This window comes from Lolium rigidum, chromosome 3, assembly GCF_022539505.1.
Source record: "Lolium rigidum isolate FL_2022 chromosome 3, APGP_CSIRO_Lrig_0.1, whole genome shotgun sequence".
Lineage (NCBI taxonomy): Eukaryota > Viridiplantae > Streptophyta > Magnoliopsida > Poales > Poaceae > Lolium > Lolium rigidum.
This window is the reverse complement of record NC_061510.1, coordinates 76,336,683-76,356,044: the sequence shown is the minus strand read 5'-3', so window position 1 is coordinate 76,356,044 and position 19,362 is coordinate 76,336,683. Positions and strand designations below refer to the sequence as shown.

The 19,362-nt window shown below is 47.9% G+C and overlaps 2 protein-coding genes across 2 annotated transcripts; one reads left to right on the top strand and one right to left on the bottom strand.

Moving 5' to 3' along the window:
* Positions 1–3,574: 3,574 nt before the first annotated feature.
* On the top strand, positions 3,575–4,286 carry LOC124696946. Its single transcript, XM_047229603.1, has one exon. It carries the CDS (start codon positions 3,698–3,700, stop codon positions 4,070–4,072), a length of 375 nt encoding a protein of 124 aa, XP_047085559.1. The 5' UTR covers positions 3,575–3,697; the 3' UTR covers positions 4,073–4,286.
* An 88-nt stretch (positions 4,287–4,374) lies between these two features.
* On the bottom strand, positions 4,375–9,544 carry LOC124696945. The gene is made up of 5 exons (XM_047229602.1): positions 9,098–9,544; positions 8,671–9,018; positions 8,262–8,546; positions 6,024–6,251; positions 4,375–4,961 (listed from the first exon to the last, which is right to left on the bottom strand). The coding sequence occupies exons 1-5, from the start codon at positions 9,542–9,544 to the stop codon at positions 4,629–4,631; spliced, it is 1,641 nt and encodes a 546-aa protein (XP_047085558.1). The 3' UTR covers positions 4,375–4,628.
* Positions 9,545–19,362: the final 9,818 nt, after the last annotated feature.

The following is a 19,362-nucleotide window of genomic DNA, read 5'->3' as shown; positions in this document are numbered from 1 at the left end:
AATAGAAGCCTGCGTAGACATCAGGGATGAGCAAGAGTCTAGCTTGGGGAAGTTGATGAGTATATTTTTAGCATGTTTTTACATCGTTATTTTACTAAGTTAACACTGAGTAGTAGTAGGATCTTTGTATTTTACCGCACTACTGCGCCCTTTTATGCTTGTCTACATATGATCTTGAAATAATAAGGCAATGATGAAATATCAATGAAAACTGTCATTTTCTGGCATTTTAGCGTGATAGAAATTATTTTAGCACTTAATTACGCACCTGGGCGAAAGGGAGGATGCGACACAACCCCCAGTAAGTATAGCGGGCATCAGTACGGGGGAGCCCGCCCGTACCGTCTTCCTGTACGACGTGCCAGAAGCACCGCGTCAAATACGTTCACCTCGCGGAGACGGTGCAGAGATCCAAGACACACAGCTCCGCAAAACATAGAAACACCACCCCAAATCATATCTAGAGAAGGAACATTTGGAGAAGACAACATCGGGGCTGCTACGTGGATCTTCGGAGGACAAGGCATCATCCCTTCATCATCATCTGTTGCATCACCCACGTCATTCACCTCCAATCATAGTTGTAATCTTGATTGCTATTGTGGATCCGTATTCAAATTCATTCCATTCCTTTAATTCTCTCCATAAGATTATGTTGATTTTCTTGATTGCTTCCATGTGTGAGTACTTTCATTAGTTCTTGGGGAGATGGAGAAACCCTAGCATGAATATGAGATGAAACTGAGATGATTTATGGTTTTAAGTATTAATGTGTGTTAGTTCTCTCTCTTGATATTATGTGTTGTGCACAATGTAACATTTGCCTTATGGTCTCGAGAGGAAATCACCCTTTGAAATGTGGTAAAGTGAACGGCGAGAAGTGATATTACCGTATCGGCACTATAACACATGGAGAGAGGGGATTTGGTGACTAGGTGTATATGTGAGCACCCTCTAGATGCCGCACGATCTGCTTTGAGATCCGGTTCTCATTAGTTGGATCTATTGCATTGACGTTGCCTTATCCATCGCTAAGAGTACTTATCCATCGCTAAGCGTACTTGTCGTAGCGCCAATCATTAGTGAAAGCTTTGGCGGGGGAAATACGTGATTTGGAAGTGTTGTTAGTGCTGATGTGGTTTGCTAACTGTGACACGTGTCAACCAACGGATGCGTGCTCACGTATACACCCGGTCACCAGGCTTCTTTTGAACACATGGATGAGGGGGGATAATAGTGACTCACCAAGCTCATATCGATAACCACGGGGTAAAACCCTTAATAGCAATAGTCAATATGTGGCTTGTAGAAGACTAGCTGATGTGGTTATTTAGAGATGCGATGGTCGATGAATTTCTAGGCGCATCTTATTACGGAGCTCTCCCACACACAATATGATTTAAAGTATATGTCATCTTGATTAACATGAATCCTAATGCTAGAGGTGATCCAATAATCCATGAGAACCCTGTCTCTTATTAAATTTCAACCCATTTCCTATAATGCTTTGTATTGATTTATTTACTTTATTTTCAACCAATTACAACCATCCCATTAAAGCATTTTGAGATTAGAAAACAATTTAAAAGTAATCTTTAATATATAGTAGCAAGGAGCATTAACACCCTAACCAGTTGCTCCTCGTGGTTCGATACTCTTATTTCGAAACTAGCTAAAATTGATTCTTCTTGGAGTTATCACATGTTTTATATTTATATTGCTCTATGTCATATTTTAGTTTGATTACTACTTTGATTGAAAGTTTAATTCTTTCACATGCACTAGCTACACTCATTATCATTTTATTTAGAATATAGTATGCTATTCCTATTTTGTAAGATTTTAACGCGTGGGTAGTATTTTTTAATAAAAGCTTTAGATTATCCCAAGAGTTTATAGTTCCGGTGGGCACGGAGAGTGACCAATCTTTAGCTCTACCTCTTAGTGAAAAGCCGAATAACTTAAGCTTAACAATATCATTTTCAACATTCCTGATCTTTTGCTACCTCAAAAGATACGAGATCACTATTATTGTCACCTGGTGATAGTAACAAATGCATTCATTTGTTCCTAGCGAGGTAACAACAGAAAGGTAAAAACTATAGTAGGACCCAAACACGAGTTTGAAAGTTAAAATACGCAAAACACGAGTTTCCTTCCTGCAGAGTTATAATACAAATAAAATGGATCTTTTAGGAAAATCGTCCAAATCATTCTAAAACATGATTAGAACCACTTAATTGTATGAATAAACTACAACTATGGTTGGAGGTGAATGACGTGGCACACATGCAAAGAACATAGATGCATTTTAGATGCGCCAGCCTCGCTCGCCAGTGGCACACATGCCACTCAACACCCCAATCACGGCCCTCACTAAGCCACAACCCTACTGTGACCTCGGCGCCTGTCCCGCCCCTCGCATGGCATGCACAAGCATGCACTGTGATTCATGAATTTGGCACTCTTCTTTGACATGGCATGTTCTCAAAATGACATCAGCGTGCTCCAGCGCTCTTAGGTATTCTCTAGGTTTCAGGACGTAATGGTCCAATGATTCACTATGAGATTAATGGCCATGCATACAAAAAGTCATATCATCTAGCAGATGGCATCTATCCTGACTGGTTCGCAATTATGAAGACAATCCATACTTCTGAAGAAGAAAAGAATAAGAGGTTCAGAAAACAACAAGAGACTTGTAGGAAAGACGTGGAGCAGGTATTTGGTGTGCTCCAATCTCGGTGGGATATTGTTCGGCACCCTGCCAAAACATCGAGCGTTGAGACCATGTGAGAGGTGATGACTGCTTGTGCGATGATGCATAACATGATTGTTGCAGATAAACGTGATGAAGGCCTCTTTGAAAAAGGTTGACAATTTCAGGGTGAATTGGCTATGCCAAAGCCTAGGCTAATTTGAGGAGTTTTTCCATGTGCATCATGAGATCCATGATCACCACACTCACTATCGACTGCAAGCAGATTTGATTGAGCACCAGTGGGTATTGGTAGGAAACCAGTAGTCATCTCATCTCATTTTATTTCGTGTGTAAACCATGTTATTTATTTGATGTACTACATTGTTGGTGAACTATGTTGTTTATTTGGCCACACGCTATCTAAATTAATTTAGTTGTGCCATTATTGTTTTCTATTTATATGAGCCAGTTGGGTGAAATGGGAAAAAGAGGCTGAAGGCGAGCCCGGCCAAAATATGTCGGGCCAGTGGATCGGCCCCCGACCCAAATGGATAAGGGAGTGGCACTGCCAAATTTGTGTGTGAGTCCCGATTTAAACGGACCAAACAGACACATTTGATGTCTGAAACAGGCCGGGCGATGGTCTAAGAGAAGATAACTTTCTCCTTCGTACGTATTTAAAGATACCGTAAGAAATGCCATTGAGAAACCTCAATAATATCTCTTTTGGATCCCTTCCGTGAGCAATAATACAAGGGAATGGGAGAAAGTAGTGTGATTTTGACCAAGTTGGATAAATATCTCCAGAGTGTGAGCTTGCTTGGGCCAACTGCCAGCCTGGTTTGCTGCTACATGACACGCCTACTTGTCACTGTCTTCGCTTCTCCTCCTCCCGTAGTCAGTAGCTACTTATCCTCTCATGTTGAAAACATCCACAAAACCCCATAGATCACATCTCTAGTATTGCTCCTGAAGATCACAGCATCGGCCCATGCAATGGCTTCCCTGACCAACACCACCGCTCTACATGTCTCCCAAACCTTTAGACGACGACGTAGCACCACCGTCCCTCGGCTAAGATCCTCCTTCCGCTGCCAAAGCCGGCTACCGACCGAGCCGCCGATCAATGGTGGCGGCGGCGGCGGAGGAGGAGGAGGGAAGAAGAGGGCTTGGTGGGTCGCCATGGCCGAGAGGGCGCACGGCAGGGTCGTGAAGGCGGGCATGGCCGTGCAGGAGAACCTGAGCCCGAAGCAGAAGGGGGACTGGAAAGACGTCGCGTTGATGAGCCTCTCCTTCGCCGTCTACGTCTACATCTCCCAGAAGATCGTGTGTACATACTGCGCCTATGTTTCCATGATCCATCACCACTAGCTAGATTCTTAGATGTATAGTCGTAGTTAAGTTCGGTATGCATGATCTCGTCTCTGCGGTCGCAACTAGCTAGCTGCGGAAAAAGAATCCACATTCATCTATATATTTAGCGCCAATAATGTTTCCGCTCTTATTGTACTTGTAATCATCATTCTACTATGGATCGAACTTGTTCTCGTCCTAAACATGATTCAGAGCTGAGAAGTTGAACAAACACGCCTGTACGCTTGCAGTTGACACACACATGATCGTCAGATATCCGAAGAAGCAAGAAACAAAATTGCCAATTAATCTCAGAAAAAAGAGGCATTTGCCTTACATACACCTCGATCGCGCCTATTCCTCAACACTGTACTAGTACGCAAAGTAACTCCGCCCCAGCTACTCACTACAGACCTGACCGACGAGAAGTCAGTCCTGGTTATTACAAAATTAGTGGTAAATTACTTTATTATAGGCTAAAACTAAAGTGATAGAATTCTCTCTTCCAACTCCTGCCCGAAACCTTTGTCGTAGCAGATCATCGATCCCCATGTACGCTCGTCACGGTCAGTACTCACCGCTGCCACTGCCGCGGCAGGCTGATGTTGCCGATCTCCTTCAGCGGCGAGCGCCTGGGGATCACGCTTGGCGAGTGCTTCACGCGGCAGATCAGGACGTGCTTCTCCTTCTCCTTGCCACAATCCTGTGGTGACCTGTGGTGGTGCTGTGCCTTGGCTGCTCGTGGGTTCTCCATCTTGCAAGCTTCAGACCATGCTCGGCTGGGCAGGCTTGGGGCTGGGAAATGGGATTTGAAGGTGTGTAGCTTGCCTTGGAGCTCTGTGACCTTCTTCTGGAGATCTTCTGCGTGCTGTTCCGATGCTTGCGCGCGTTGTTTCCACTCCAGCATCTGGTGAATGTTAAAGAGTTTTTGTTCAGACAGCAGCCTCACTGACAATATTTTGAACATTTGAAATGTTTGGATGTAAATTGCATAAAATACATTGCAAACAAGTGGAAAAAGATGTTTTTTCATAGACCAAACGGTATGCTCTTTTGGAAACTAGAGAGCTCACAGCCTTGGTGTGAAGTAGTAGGTCAGTTCCAAATAAAACTGCAAAGCAGCGTGTCTGTACTTGTACTGTATAATGTTACAAATTTTCGTTCAGGCAACAACTTCGCTGACTATATAGTTTGAGCATTTGTAAGTAAACAAAAAGTTTGAGCATTTGAAATGCGTCAATGGGAATTGCAAACAATACGAAATGGTGTGTTCTTTTTGAAATTAGAGATATTTGTGTAAAACACTGGAAAATTGTGTGAAGAAGTACTAGGTCAGTTCCAAATAAAACTGCAAAACAGTGTCTGTATTTGAACTGTAGCGGTTACTATAGTGTGAGCATCTGAAATGCTTATATATGAACTGCAAACAATACGAAATGGTGTTTTATTTTGGAAATTATAGATATTTGTCTACAGCACTGAAAAATGTGTGAAGAAGTAGTAGGCCAGTTCCAAAATAAAACTGCAAAGCCGTGTGTCTGTACTTGTACTGTAGACTGTTAGAAATTTTCTTTCAGACAACAACTTCACTTACTGTAGTTTGAGCATTTCAAATGCTTAGATGTGAATTGCAAAAAAATATGAAATGGTGCATATTTTGGAAATTAGAGATATCTGTCTACAGCACTGAAAAAATGTATGAAGAAGTACTAGGCCAGTTCCAAATAAAACTGCAAAGCAGTGTGTCTGTACTTGTACTGTAGAATATCAGGACTGGTTCATAACTGAATTCTGACATATTCGCTGTTTTGATTTCAGTCAGCAATATCTCTAAACTAAGAAACCAAGGGCATAAATTTTTTGGGTGCCAAAACAGACTACTACTACAAAGGGGTTCTACTTTGTGCAAACCAACCCTTGTAACACTGAATTCTGTGGACTGATGCAGGAATAATTACAGGGGACTTACTTGAGAGTTCAAGGAACCAAGACTGATGTCAGAAGCAATGGCACGGCGCTGCCACGTATCCCTGGAAGACTGCAGCTCCTGCATCTCCAGCCTGACCTGCTCCAGCATCTCCTGCATCTCAGTCCATTGCTCAGATTCCGCTCTCACTTGCTTCATTATCCTCCCCACAATCTCCTTGCAGTCGCAGCAGCTTCCAGAGCCCATCAGCTTGCAGTCTTCAGCCACAACCTGTTAGGAGAATAGACTTTTAGCAGAAAATAGTATAACTTAGCAAGACAAACACCGATTCAGTGCTATGCATACAACATCTGTGGTCATACAAGGCACAAAGTCTAGATGGGAGGTCACAATAAAAGTTTGCCCAGTATGTGTCGACCAAATCCAGCAGCACTGCCGCCCATCCAAACTGAAGCTTGTAGTAGATGGCATAGCTCGCTCATAATTACAAAGTGCTTGCCCTGCCAACGCAATGCCCTCTTCAAACATGAGTTTCCTAGCAATGCTGCGTTGCCATTCACAGCTACTGGAATTAAATTCAGTACACTGAAGTGTCCACAAGGCAATGCATATGCACCTGCACTCTTGACCAGATGGTCCCTTGGCACAACATAGTTGTTGAGTAAGTAATAAATACTAGCTCAATGGGCACACGTCTTGGTCCTTGGGCCTGGCCCATATCTTTTGCACAATCCAGGAAAGGATTGCTTTCTTGTTGTGGGCACCTAATAATCTTATTCAACGTGGCCCGGATTCATCATACATCATGTTGCCGGCATGTGCATCCTGGTCTGGTCATAAAATAGTGCAGTTCTTGTAGTTTCAAATTTGCAGTTTACATTGAATTCTTTCATGCATCTACACATGTCCACTGGGTTCGATTCATTCAGAACAATCAGCCGTGGCAACGTCAGGCCTCAGTCCCAACTCACAAGTGACTTTGAGTGTTTCTTTGAATGAAATGCAGGCAAGTACACGCATAGAACTAGACAGCTTTCCTTTTAGACTAGAGAACCAGACCAGTGGATAAAAGTATGGTATTTACAGAACTAGACCATCCCTCTTTTAGAATAGAACCGGATAATTTAAAAAATTCAAGAAATCTCACTGGCACACGCCTAAAAGGAAAATGTAAAATATAGCAGGGGAATAATTCCGAATTCCCAGGCCCAGGACAATCTCCAAAAGTGAGGGGAAAGAGTGAACTGCTCTCCAAGGACCACATTGCCATCGTGGCCAATGGGGAGGCAGCCAGCAACGGCACTGACAACGTGGGGCAATTCACAATGATTGTCGAAGTTCAAATCATGGGACGATATGGCAAAGCTATTTTTTGAAACACCTACGGCTAGTATCGAGGTGAAAGCGTGGCGAGGTAGAGCAGACAAGAAAGGCCACGGTTCTTAAAGAATTAACGGCCCCATGCACATCAGCTAAACAGTGCTTAACACAAGTCTACAGCGTCGAGTCTGTTCGCAAAGGCGCAGACATTGCATCGAGGTGAAGCTATTATTTGAAACACCTACTAGGCTACTAGCAGTATCGAGGCGAAGCATCCGTTTCATGTTAGTGTTCGCTGTTTTGAATCGTATCTACACACAATTTAAGTATAGATACAATCAAATTGCGACAACTAATACATCCAAAAATCAATGGCTCTCAAAGAATTAACACGGTCCCATGCACATCAGCTCAACAGTGCTTAACACAAGTATACAGCGTAGTATCGTATCAACCATGAAAGGCCAACGCAGGAGGCATAGTGGCCATTAACCTCTGGTGTTAGGTAGCTGTCGAGCCAGAGCAAGGGGCCAATCCATGGATGATCCGTGGACCCGGCGGAGATCAGATCAATTACTCATCTCCCCTACGAAACCAGTGCAAAACCCTGTGCACGCCATCCCCACATCGCAGGCTTGCATTGCATTGCATGCAGGCGATTTCAAATTAAAACTCGCTCTGCCCGGATGAGACAAAGGGGTCCAAGATAATCGTGGATTGATAATGCCGTCAAGTCGCTGACCAGTGCTAGCCAGCCCCCAAGTCAACGACATTCTGGAGCCCAAGACTAATCGCCCAACACTTGTACTGGCACTACGCTAGCAACGCTAATCGTGTTCTCGAAAAGAAGCAACAATAAGATAAGCAAAGTGGACTGGTGGTGGAGTTCTGAACGTAGTGCCTAAACAGTGTAATGTCAGCAGTAAGAACAAATTTGAATGCAACAAGTTTGAATCCGACCTTTTGCTGCTGCTGCTGATGCTTCTCGGAGGCCACGCTGGGGCCGTTGTGCCGGAACGCCGCCGCCGCGTTGCCGTTGTTGCTCGCGCTGCTGCTCCCGCTCCAGCTCCTCTGGCTGCACGCGCTCGGCTTTCGGCTGTGCCGGCCGCCGCATTTCCTCGACTGGCAGCGAGTGTTGCTGTCGCTGCCGGCGCCTGCGACGGCCTCCAGCCGCCGGCTGTACTCCGCCATCCTCTCGCGCATGCCGTTCGACATCCCCTCCATCTTCACCCGCAGCATCTCCACCTGCAACGCATAAACGATCGCACAAATATTGCGCCTTTAGTGATCATCGACTATCGCAAGTTCACAACAGTGAACATCGGCACGCTGTACGTGTTGAACTTCTCCGGACGCGCGCATTACGTACGTCAGAGAGATTGGCACTGGGGCCGTGGTCGTCGCGGCTGCTGTGCTCGGCTGGCCGAGGCGGCGTTGGGGCGACGGGGTGCGCGATCTCGCATATGTCCTTGCAGACAGCGTGCTCGGCGTCGGCCGACGGCATCTTCTCGAGGCGCCGACGGAGCTCGGACGCCTGGCGGTCGAAGTTCCGGCCATGGCTCCGCCGCAGCTCCCTTGCGCCGGCGCCGCTCATCGCCCTCCGCCCGCTCTCCTTCTCCACCCGGAGCTCCTCCATCATCCCCTCCAGGTCCTCGATCCCCTCGTCCAGCGCCGCCGCCACGCCGGCCTCGCCCCGCCCGTCGATCTTCTTCCGCCCCTGTTGCATCGTCAGCGATCAGACCGCTGCAGTTGATCTTCTATATGAGGAAAGGTGGGCTTTTTACGTGCGTGCGTACCGATGCGAGCGTCTCGACGGCGGTCTTGAGCGCGGCCTCCATCTGGCCGCGGTGGCAGTCGAGCTTGCGGAGCGCCACCTCGCGCTCCATCCGGAGGAAGTTGCACTCGGCGCGGAGGATCTCCGCCTGGAACCGCCACTTCTCCTCCCGCTCCCCGCCGTCCTCCTCCTCCTCCTGCTGCGGCGGCGGCCGCGCGGGACGAGAGCACGGCCGCGGCGGCGGCGAGGCTGGCGCCGATTCCAGCCCGCGCACGCGCCGCTCCATCTCGAACAGCGCGCCGAGGTTGACCACCGGCTTCGTCGGCGCCGGCCGCGGCTGCTGCGCGCGGCCCGCGCCCCGGGTCGGCCTCCCGCCCGCCGACGACCGCCTCGACAGGTTGAGGACCCGCGGCGTCACCGTCGCCGTGGCCGTCCCGTGCTGGCCCCTCATCGGCCGCCGCGCGGACATCGAGAAAGGACGGTCTTTTCGAACCGAACTGAACGAGCCGGCGGGGCGGCGTGGCGAGGGCTGCGGATGTGGAGGGATGGGCGGGGTCTTTTCTTGGCCTCGGGCTTAGGTGGCAACGGTCGGGTGGCTTTTGGTGCGGGAAGGCGATGGTCGGAGGAGGGCGGCGATGGTGCTCTGCAGGGGAATGGAGGCGGTGTTTCTCGTATTCCGTGAAGAAAGAAACTGAAAGACACAATTTGAAAGGATCTTTGCGCTGAAATGACCGGCAAAGCCCCACGCCACGCCAAGCCGGGATACCGACGCAACCATCGATTGAGCAATGACGACTAGCCCGGAACTGGCCGATGATGATGGGAACGAGGCGAGGGGACGGACGGGATCGAGCGGACAGGCGTGCGACACTGCTACGTTTGGAGGACTGGGCCGCGCGTTGCAGCTTGCAGGGGTGGACATCTGGCAGTTGCTTGTGAATAGCACTAGCAGCTGCGGTATCTTGCATTTCAAACGGCTCTGCCTAATTAGAAGAGAAGGAAGAAGCAGATAATGGGACTTCAAGGTGAGGATGTCTAGTTGAAGACAACAAAGGTATGCTCAAAATTGATGTTGACTATTATAAGTCTTCATTTGGTAGGGAAGATAAGCTAGACATTGACCTTGAGGAGAACTTCTAGCATGATCACGAACTTGTCAGAGCATCCCCAGCCGTTGGGGCTCCCCAGGCCGAAATCCGGCGCTATTTAGCGCCGGATGGATATATTTTTTGGCCTGGGGATGCCCATTTTCCAGATGGCGAGCCCATGGTCGACTTCACCCACCGCGTGCATAGCGACGGTGTCGCCGGGAAGGGCAACCGTCGGAGTGCCCTCGTCGCTTTGAACCGCCGTAATGGTCCGCGAAGTGGTCTGGAGAGCCTAAACGCCTCGTCGGGAACGGTCGAAGTCGCCTCGAAATTACAACCGCCGTAATGGAGCATGAACTCGAGGAAGAGCAACCGCCGCTCTCTTCGTCCGAGAGAACTACATATACGGTTTCGAACGGCCGGCGCCATTCATCTATTCTCTCGTCCACCATCTTCTGTCAACCATGAGCGACTGGTCGTGGCCATCGGACACCGACAGCGAGGGAAGCCGCCGGGATGGCGGCATTGGTGGGATCGCGTTGCATCGTCCGGCGGCGACGATTCCCCCCGCCGTCCGGCGAAGAAGAATGGGACGACGACGAGGAGGAGGACGAGGAGGAGGCCGTGGAGCGGGCCGTGGAGCCGGCCGTGGAGCCGGCCGTGGAGCAGCCCGAGGAGCAGCCCGAGGAGCGAGGCCGAGGAGCCGGCCGAGGAGCCGGCCGAGGAAGAACCCGAGGAGCAGGCTGAGGAGGAGGAGGACGCGAGGCGAAGGCGCCTTCCTCCGACGAGGAGGTGACGAGCCGGAAGCGCCGCCGCCACGACGATGAGGCGGGGCCATCTAGGAAGAAGTAGTAGTTTTAGTTTGTTTTTAAGTTTTTATATGTAATTTTTATGTTTATTCGAACTATATATAATTATGTTTATTCGAACTATATATAATTTGACTGGGAATTCAAATCTTTCGTTCGACGATGGTCTTGCCGTAGATCGGGAAGACAAGGGTTGTGCCGTTCATCGGGAAGACAAGGGTTTTGCCGTAGAAACCCATGCCATTGTCGCCGACAGGTCGGGGCCACCAAACGTTTCCCGCGATTTCGTTTCGTCCGGAGTCCCCGAGCGCTCCCCGGGGGGCCGGGGATGGCGTGGGATCGCCGGATGAAACTAGGCCCAATTCCGGACGAAAACGAGGAACCGGGGGCGCGACTGGGCCGATTTACGCCGTCCGGATGTAAAAAACGCTCGCCGGGGGCCTGTTCGGGGGGACGAGTGGAGATGCTCTCACTAATGATCATAATATAATATGCTGGATGTTGAATTATGTAAGAAAAAAATAAATGATGTTGCGTTTAGTTCATATGGTGGTGGAGCCTCTGGTCCCATTTCCACTGGAGGCGGAGCAGACCGGCAGCATCACCGGCTAGGGGGATGAAATCCTAGATATGTTTTATAGTGGACGCCGCCTCTCGATTGTGTTGTCTCTTAGCCTCTCTATGTACTGGTTTGGCTTCTGTAATTCGAAATCTTGTTTGATGTTAAGATAGTAGTTGTGTATACCCATCGAGTACGTGCAAATGGTACAAGCATATGATCTATTATGGAACAAACAATGTATTACATATGTATGATCATCTACCAGATTATTCTATTCCTCTTATAGATAGAAAAAACCAGAAAAAGAATAAAAAATGACGTAATTTGGACACATAATTTGGACTAGTCGTAGGGCAAGGAAGTATGGAGGACAAGGGCCCCCACTAAAATTAAGATATTCGTGTGGTTTACCCTCTGGGAATAAGGTGGCTAAGCAAAAAAGGGCCTTCTAATGGGGATTGTGCTCTCGGCAAGGAAATAGAAGACTACGGCCACATCTTCTTGAACTGTCACCCCTTGCTAAGTTGATGTGGGTGAGAGCCAGGAGACTCCTACATTGTGATTGAAACTCGGCAGGGGCTGGGCATTTCGTTGCTATCGTTTAGGTTCTTTCGGGTTCCCTTCGTAGACTAGCTTGGTTTACCCTTGCGGCTCAAAGTTGGGCGCTTTGGAACATAAGAAATTAGCTAGCCATTGAAGGGAAGATTATTAATAACCTTTCTGATGCGCTACTCCAAATGTCTATGTATACGATGGAGGGTTCTGGTCAGACCGAAGGAAATTGCTGGACGCAACATTGGACAAATTTCGAAGACTCTGGGCAAGGCTAGAGCCGGATTATGACGACGATGATGGCTATGACGAGGTGATACTTCTTAGGAGGTCTTCTTTTCCTTAGGATGTTGTTGCATTCCAGACCTGCTTTGGCTTTCACATGCTTCTTGTATGCTTGGCGTGTGGTTTCAGAACATGTTATACCCAGATCTTGGTTGCCGTGTGGATTTATATTTAAAGCCATGTCTACGACCTTATGTTTTAAAACTAGTCGTAGCGCACATTTACGGGTCCTTCGAGACGGATTTTGCTTTGTGTGGAGTATAGAAATACTCAGTCCATTCGAAAATAATTGAAGATCTAGCTTGTTGTAAATCAAACGAATTTAAGTTTCACCAAGGTTATAACAAAATATATCAACACCTTTTTTACGAATAAGGATCTTCATTACTCAAATAGCGAGATTACAATCCTTCACAAGAATATGTACTAAGAAAAGTGGTGTGAAATTAATCCACATACACCTCCTAACTCAACTAGCCTCTTTAGCACCTCGTGTGCATCTATCTCTCTCTATCGGCAGCTTCATTAGATACCCTTCCCACAAAAGAAAATTTAAGACTAGAAAAACACCCACTAATGTTCTTTACTTCGTGGCATATGCTAGCAGTTATAGATTTGCCGCCACTAGGATCATCCATCATGTTCAACTCCTCGTGTGCATCTATCTCTATCTCAATTTTTTTGGTAGTTTTTCAAAAAGCAAGCTTCATCTCTGATTGCATGTGCTTCCATGGCTAAAGTGATTGTGACTTGCTCATAAAAGATAATCTGACCTCCAATTAGGAGGCCATTGTGATCTCACGCCACCAAGCCCGACGCTCCACTGGAGTGTGTGACGATTTAAATAGCATCGACATTAATCTTCATTGTTCCTAGATCAGGGCGTGTCCAGCATGGCTTTTGTCCACCTAATATAGGCTTCTTCTTTTTTCCCTAGTTGGGTGAGCTCCTACTTGATCTAGAACTTTTTTTGTTTGTTTAAAACGAGAGTACTACAAAAAAAAAACGTTTGCTGTCGCAGCAATTTACATTACCTTGTAGCGTGTTGGGCACATGAGGCAGAAACAAACAATAAACTAGCACACAAAACAGTTGGGGCGAGTTTGGCATCTGGCAAGAGTGTTCTCCGTCTCCGCTGAGCAAGTGTGGACTGTTTCGTGCGTCATGGGCTTCGGCGTTCGTGCCTCGCATGGTTCTTAAAGCAGCCTAAAAATAGGTTTAGAAGGCATGCTTAATTTTGGCATTTCCAGCGAGCCAAGCTCGGCGATGATGAAAAGAGGAAAAGTACGATGGGAGAAATTTTATCACCTCCCGCCGATTCGAACAAATTTATACCATCGCTACTCTCACTGCCCAAATGCCACGCCACCATTTCCCCCCTTCGAGTTTTTCGTCTAGGCGGGGTGCTTCACTGATGACCAGGTAAGCGGAGCATCTTCTTCGCTAGCTGGCAGATGTCGGTGCCTCCCGGTCTTCAGCCTCATCATCGAGGTCGTGGTTGCCTTCTTCTCCGATGGAGGTGAGTATTTCTCAAACCCTTGAACGGTAGATTTTGGAGGAACACGCAGATCTGAGTACATGTTCGGGTAAATGTGAGTCTAGACAGTTAATATACAATTTTGGTACTGATTGATCTGTAGAATGTCGCGATAGATCAAAGGTGGCATTAGCTGTTTAGCTTGTGCAGTGGCAGATCGTGGGGCAATACTAAGGATGGGCCAACACATCTAAAGACTGGGCCAACTTGTGGTAGTGGGCCATTTGTTTACCAAATCCTGAAGAATTTGACAGAGAAGGTTGGGCCAAGGCCCGGTATGGCCTCCACTACGTGCCGCCCCTGGCTTGGTGTAGTTCTTGTTTCAATGTGCATAAAGGATGCCCGGATTAGATCTATGTGTCATGCCGTTGTGTAGATCTATGATTAATGTTACTTATGTGTTGTTGTCCATGTCTTTCCTGCATACAATGTTGTGGATATGCATGGAAATGTTACCGATTAACTAGTTCTTGGTCTGTTATTGAACGATGTAGGTTTACACATTGAACGGTGAAAGGATCGTATGCCGCACCTAGAGGGGGGGGGGGGTGAATAGGTGCTAACCAATTTTTACTTCTTTTTAAATTTAGGTTTGACACAAAGGTAAATTCTCTAGATATGCAACTAAGTGAATTTACCTATATGACAAGGTTATCAACTAAGCACGATATAGCTACGCAATATATAGGAGATAGAGTGGGATAGAGGTAAACGAGAGTGTAGCACGCGTTGACACAGAGATGATTCCCGTAGTTCCCTTCCTTTGCAAGAAGGTACGTCTACGTTTGGAGGAGTGTGCCAAACCAACAGCCACGAAGGCTTCACTCAGATCTCCTGTGAGCAACGCCACGAAGGCCTAGCCCACTTCCACTAAGGGATTTCCTCGAGGCGGAAACCGGGCCTTTACAAGGTTCTTGGGGCACACATCCACAACTGAATTGGAGGCTCCCAAATCTGTAACAACACAACAAATCAACAAGCATACATCAACAACAACAACTAGGGATCCAAATAGGAAAACTAGCAAGGGGGCCCTCAAGCATAAGAGGGGGAAATGAAAAACGCTTCGGTGAGGATGTAGATCGGTGTCTTCTCCTTCGAATCTCCAAAGATCAAGAGCTTTGGTTGGGGGAGGAAGGAGATCTTGCAAATCTTGAGTTTCTTGAGGTGGCTCTAATGGAGGTGGCTTAGCAGACTTCTTGTGTAATGATTGAGCAAGCAACCAAGGTAGAAGAAGGGGGTATTTATACCTCCCCTCAAAATTGAGCCGTTGCAGCTTCGGGGGCCGGATATTCCGGCCTAAGTAAGGGCCGGATAATCCGCCCCCCGGAAAATCCGGCCTTCGGGACAAAACCGTGACATTATCCGACCAAATGTCAGTGCCCGTATGCGAGAAGCAAATCTTCAGGTCCTTAGCCAAAATCGAGGGGGCCAGATATTTCCAAAATATCCGGCCCGGATATTCCGGCCCTGGTACAATACCGGGACAATATCCGGGCAAAAATCCGGCCCCTCTACTGCGCTGCTTTTCCTCGAGACTTAGCCAAAATCGGGGGCCGGATATTTCAACAATATCCGGCCCGGATTATCCGACCCGGCCAACTTTTTCTGATTACTTTTGACAGACGATCAAATCCAACACACATGAATAAATATCTATGTAATCCCTGTACCACTTAAACAAACATTAGTGTATCACATACATTGACATCAAACACTCAAAACATAATATGAGAGATGTTCTTTCAATCTCCCCCTTTTTGGTGTTTGATGCCAATATACGGATTTGCAAGAGAATAACTATAGAGACAAACATGATGACAAAAACATAGAGGCACTCCCCCTACATGTGTGCATATAAGTAATTTGCATTTGAATACAAATACACAACACATAGGATTGAGGTGCCTCAACACTAGAGGTATCCATCATGAGCTCTAACACGAGACATATACAAATATGAAGTTGAGATAGGATGCACGAAATCATACCCATGTGTAGATATAAGATACGGAGATATAGCATCACACATAATATAGCATCCTTGATCTCAACATATAGAAATCCGAAAACCATAACAATGTCTCACACCACATAGCACATAGTTTTAAACGGGACACAACCAAAGCAAATAGTGCAAATAAGAGGGAACACAAGCAATAAAGGAATGGTAAACGCATATGCTTGTGCCCAAACCATGCAAATCCCCGAGATAGTTCCTAATAGAACACTTATCCCCCTTTGGCATCGAAACGCCAAAAAGGGGACAAGCGCGATGCTACTCGTCCCATGGGAATCACTCGGAGGCATCATCATCATCGGACTCGTATGCCGCTTCCTCTTCTTCCTCATCAGTGTCAGGTGCATCCCGAGAGCGGCGAGAGGTGTTGGACCTTTGAAGGCAATCATCAAGATCACTCCATGGAACCCGTGCGAGTGCCATCCACCGTAACCCCGGTGAGCTGGAGGCCGAGGCGGGGGTCCTTGATCACCACTGAGCTTGTGAAGAATAACCGCCTGAGTGTGCTTAATCTGAGAACGCTCGCGGCTAGCTGCATAGTTCTCCTTATGGAACTCAATGTTCATGCGAAGGATGTGACGCTGAAACCAACTAAGCCGGCTCACTTGCTTCCTCATAGCCGGGACATCAGGATGACGAGCAGGAGCAAAACCACTAGAACGAGCATCACCCATGAAAGTGTCAGGAGCAGGTATAGCTGAAGAAACTGGCTTAAGCTTGTAGGCCTTCTTGACACTGTGCTTCACCAAAGGATACCCACTCAAGTCTTCATCACACACAGCCACAGAGTTGTTGATGAGAAGCTGAATGTAGGGTGCATAGGGTATGGTGGTCCGGGAGACCATGGCATCATGGATCTCATGGAAGATAAAGTCCATGACATCAAGAGTGTAGATCTCGTTGGTCGCCACATCACGAGCACACTTATAGCTGAGGTGCATAAGGTCCACAAGGGCTCCCCGGAGAGCATCATTGTTACCACCACTTGGGCAAATGGTTGCCCGAAAGAACCGAAGCAACTGACTGTATATGGGAAGCAGCCCCTTAGCATGACCAATTTTTCCCGCTGAGGTATAGAGATGCACAAGAGCATTCTTATCTGTCTATTGTGGTCCATGAAGGCGACGACCCCCATCAACAGGAACTCCAAGAAAACCAGCAAATTGGCGCAGAGTGGCACTGCAGTGAGTGGAGCCAGTCATCCATTCCAAAGTGTGTTCCTCATCTTTCCTGATTGCCAAAGTGGCAAAGAATTGCTTCACCAAATCTGGGCTATAGTCACATTGAATCTTCATGATCTCAAGCAAGCCCATCCTTCCAGCTACCCAGATTGTGTCTTCAAAGTGATCATTTACAGCCAGAATGTCCACATTGATAGCTTGCATGGGTCTCAGATTCTTCATGGGCTCATAGACGTCCTTGTAGATGAACTCCTGCTCAATGCACCAGTATCTCCTGCCCTCTATCTCTTCATCCCTTGGGACATCTTCATACCAGTTCTTCAAGCGGATAGCGGAATAAGAAACTGGGTCCATGGCCTTGTAGTTCTCCCTCACTTCCTTGTTCTTCCGCTGTCGTCGTGGGGAACAAACAGATGCCATAGGATGGCTTATCTTGGGGCCGAATGGACGCTAGAGGATTCGGGGGAGGGTTTGTGACTAGAAGGGACGAACTTCCGGATGGTTTCCTCAAGAACTTGGCCAAGGCCAGAGGTTGAAGAAGAAAGACACATGGAAGAACTCACGCTAGATCACTATCTTCGTTGATCTCCACAGGTTACAGGTTTAAGCTTACAAGGTTCCCTCTCTATCTTCTCTCTTGCTCCGCGCGTATGAAAGAGGCTGCCCCCTCTCCTTATATAGGGGAGAGGGTGGCTTACAGGACAAGAAACCCTAATGGGATCTTTGACTAGACAAACTACTTTACAAAGATACTTTATAAAGCTACTTTAATCATAGATGACGCCGGGGTCTTCTTTAAACAGGGCGGCTGACGTCCTCCGGCTTCTTTGGCCGTCATCCTCTTCTTTGTCTTCAGGCCTTCGTTTAAAGCTACTTTGCTTAGCTCATCCTTGTCTTTTAGCTCCTGATGGAATCTTTGACCAGCCAGCCGACATGTTCTTCCTTCCGGTGCTCCGGTATCTTTCCTTCCCGGTTCCGGTATACCCCTCTTGGGGATACCGGTTTAGCTTACTTAGCCAAACTCTGGTCTTTGAGCTCCGGTATAAATATTAAACCGGTATCTTGAAGGATAAGACCATCCGGTTTGGCATGCCTTTGGCATACCGGGGGTCATCCCCCCAACATTAGTCCCCGAAGCTGGTATAGTCTGGCGGATTCTATCCAACAGACCATGCCAGATTCCAACGTTCTTGTATACCGGTTTAATTTTTCCGGCACTCTGCTTGGCTCCGGCATCTTTGCCCGGACTTATGCCCTTTTTCTTTGCAAGGCATTCTCCGGCTGCTTATCTTCCGGCATCTTGTTAATTTAACACTTCCTCGGCGAAGTCGAGAATATATCGGGTCCCGCACCTGTCAGTGACATGCGCACTGTGACTGACGCGCCAGTGTCAGTAGTCACTTCCGTTCGGCTTCCGCACGTGCATTAATTGATCCACAGCGGATCCCAACCACTTCTCCGGATCCGTGTGTGCCTCCCTGTGGCCCTTCTCTTCCGCGCGTGTATCATCGCGCCACGTGGCGATTCGCGGGGCGAACCGTCGCGGCCCACGGGCTGAACCGCTACGGTTCGGCGGTTTTTCAGCCCACCTCTTTTTCTTTATAAGGGCAAACCGCCCCTTCTCCTTCATCTTCTTCGCATTCTCCCGTTCCTTGCGCACTGCTGCTCCTTGTTCGTACGCCTCCGCCGCTCCATTTGCTTGCTTAAGTTCCGCCGCCGAGCAAATCTTCGCCAGCGCACCGCCGGACGCCGCCGGACTTCGCCGCGGGAAGAACCTTTGTGGCGCCTTCTTCTCGGCCGCGACATTGGCGCTCCTTCAAGCCCTTCTCCGCCTCGCCGTCGCCGGACTTCTCTGCCTACAGCAAGCTCGCCCAAACGTCGGCGAACCTCTCCCTTTGCGACTCTGCCGCCCCAGGTTAGGCCTTACTCGTGTTTTCTCCTCTTTTGCTTGCAGTTCAGATCTTGAGTTGAAAACGTATTTATCCTTTCCTTTTCTTTGCTTTTTCTCTCTTTCGTAGATCTTCTCGCGGGGGTAGTTCTTGGGGAATTTTTTTTTCCGAGTAGATACCGGAAGCTCTCAAATCTGAATGTCTTCCGAACAATACCTTTCCACTTCTTCCTCCAGTAACCCGGAAGATCCCACATCTGACGGGGTCAGCGCAGATCTAGCGCAGATGGAAACTGATAGCGTCCAAGAACAAGATGCCGGTAGCTCTAGCCAAGCTTCCGGCGCTGATTCTTCCGAGATCACCC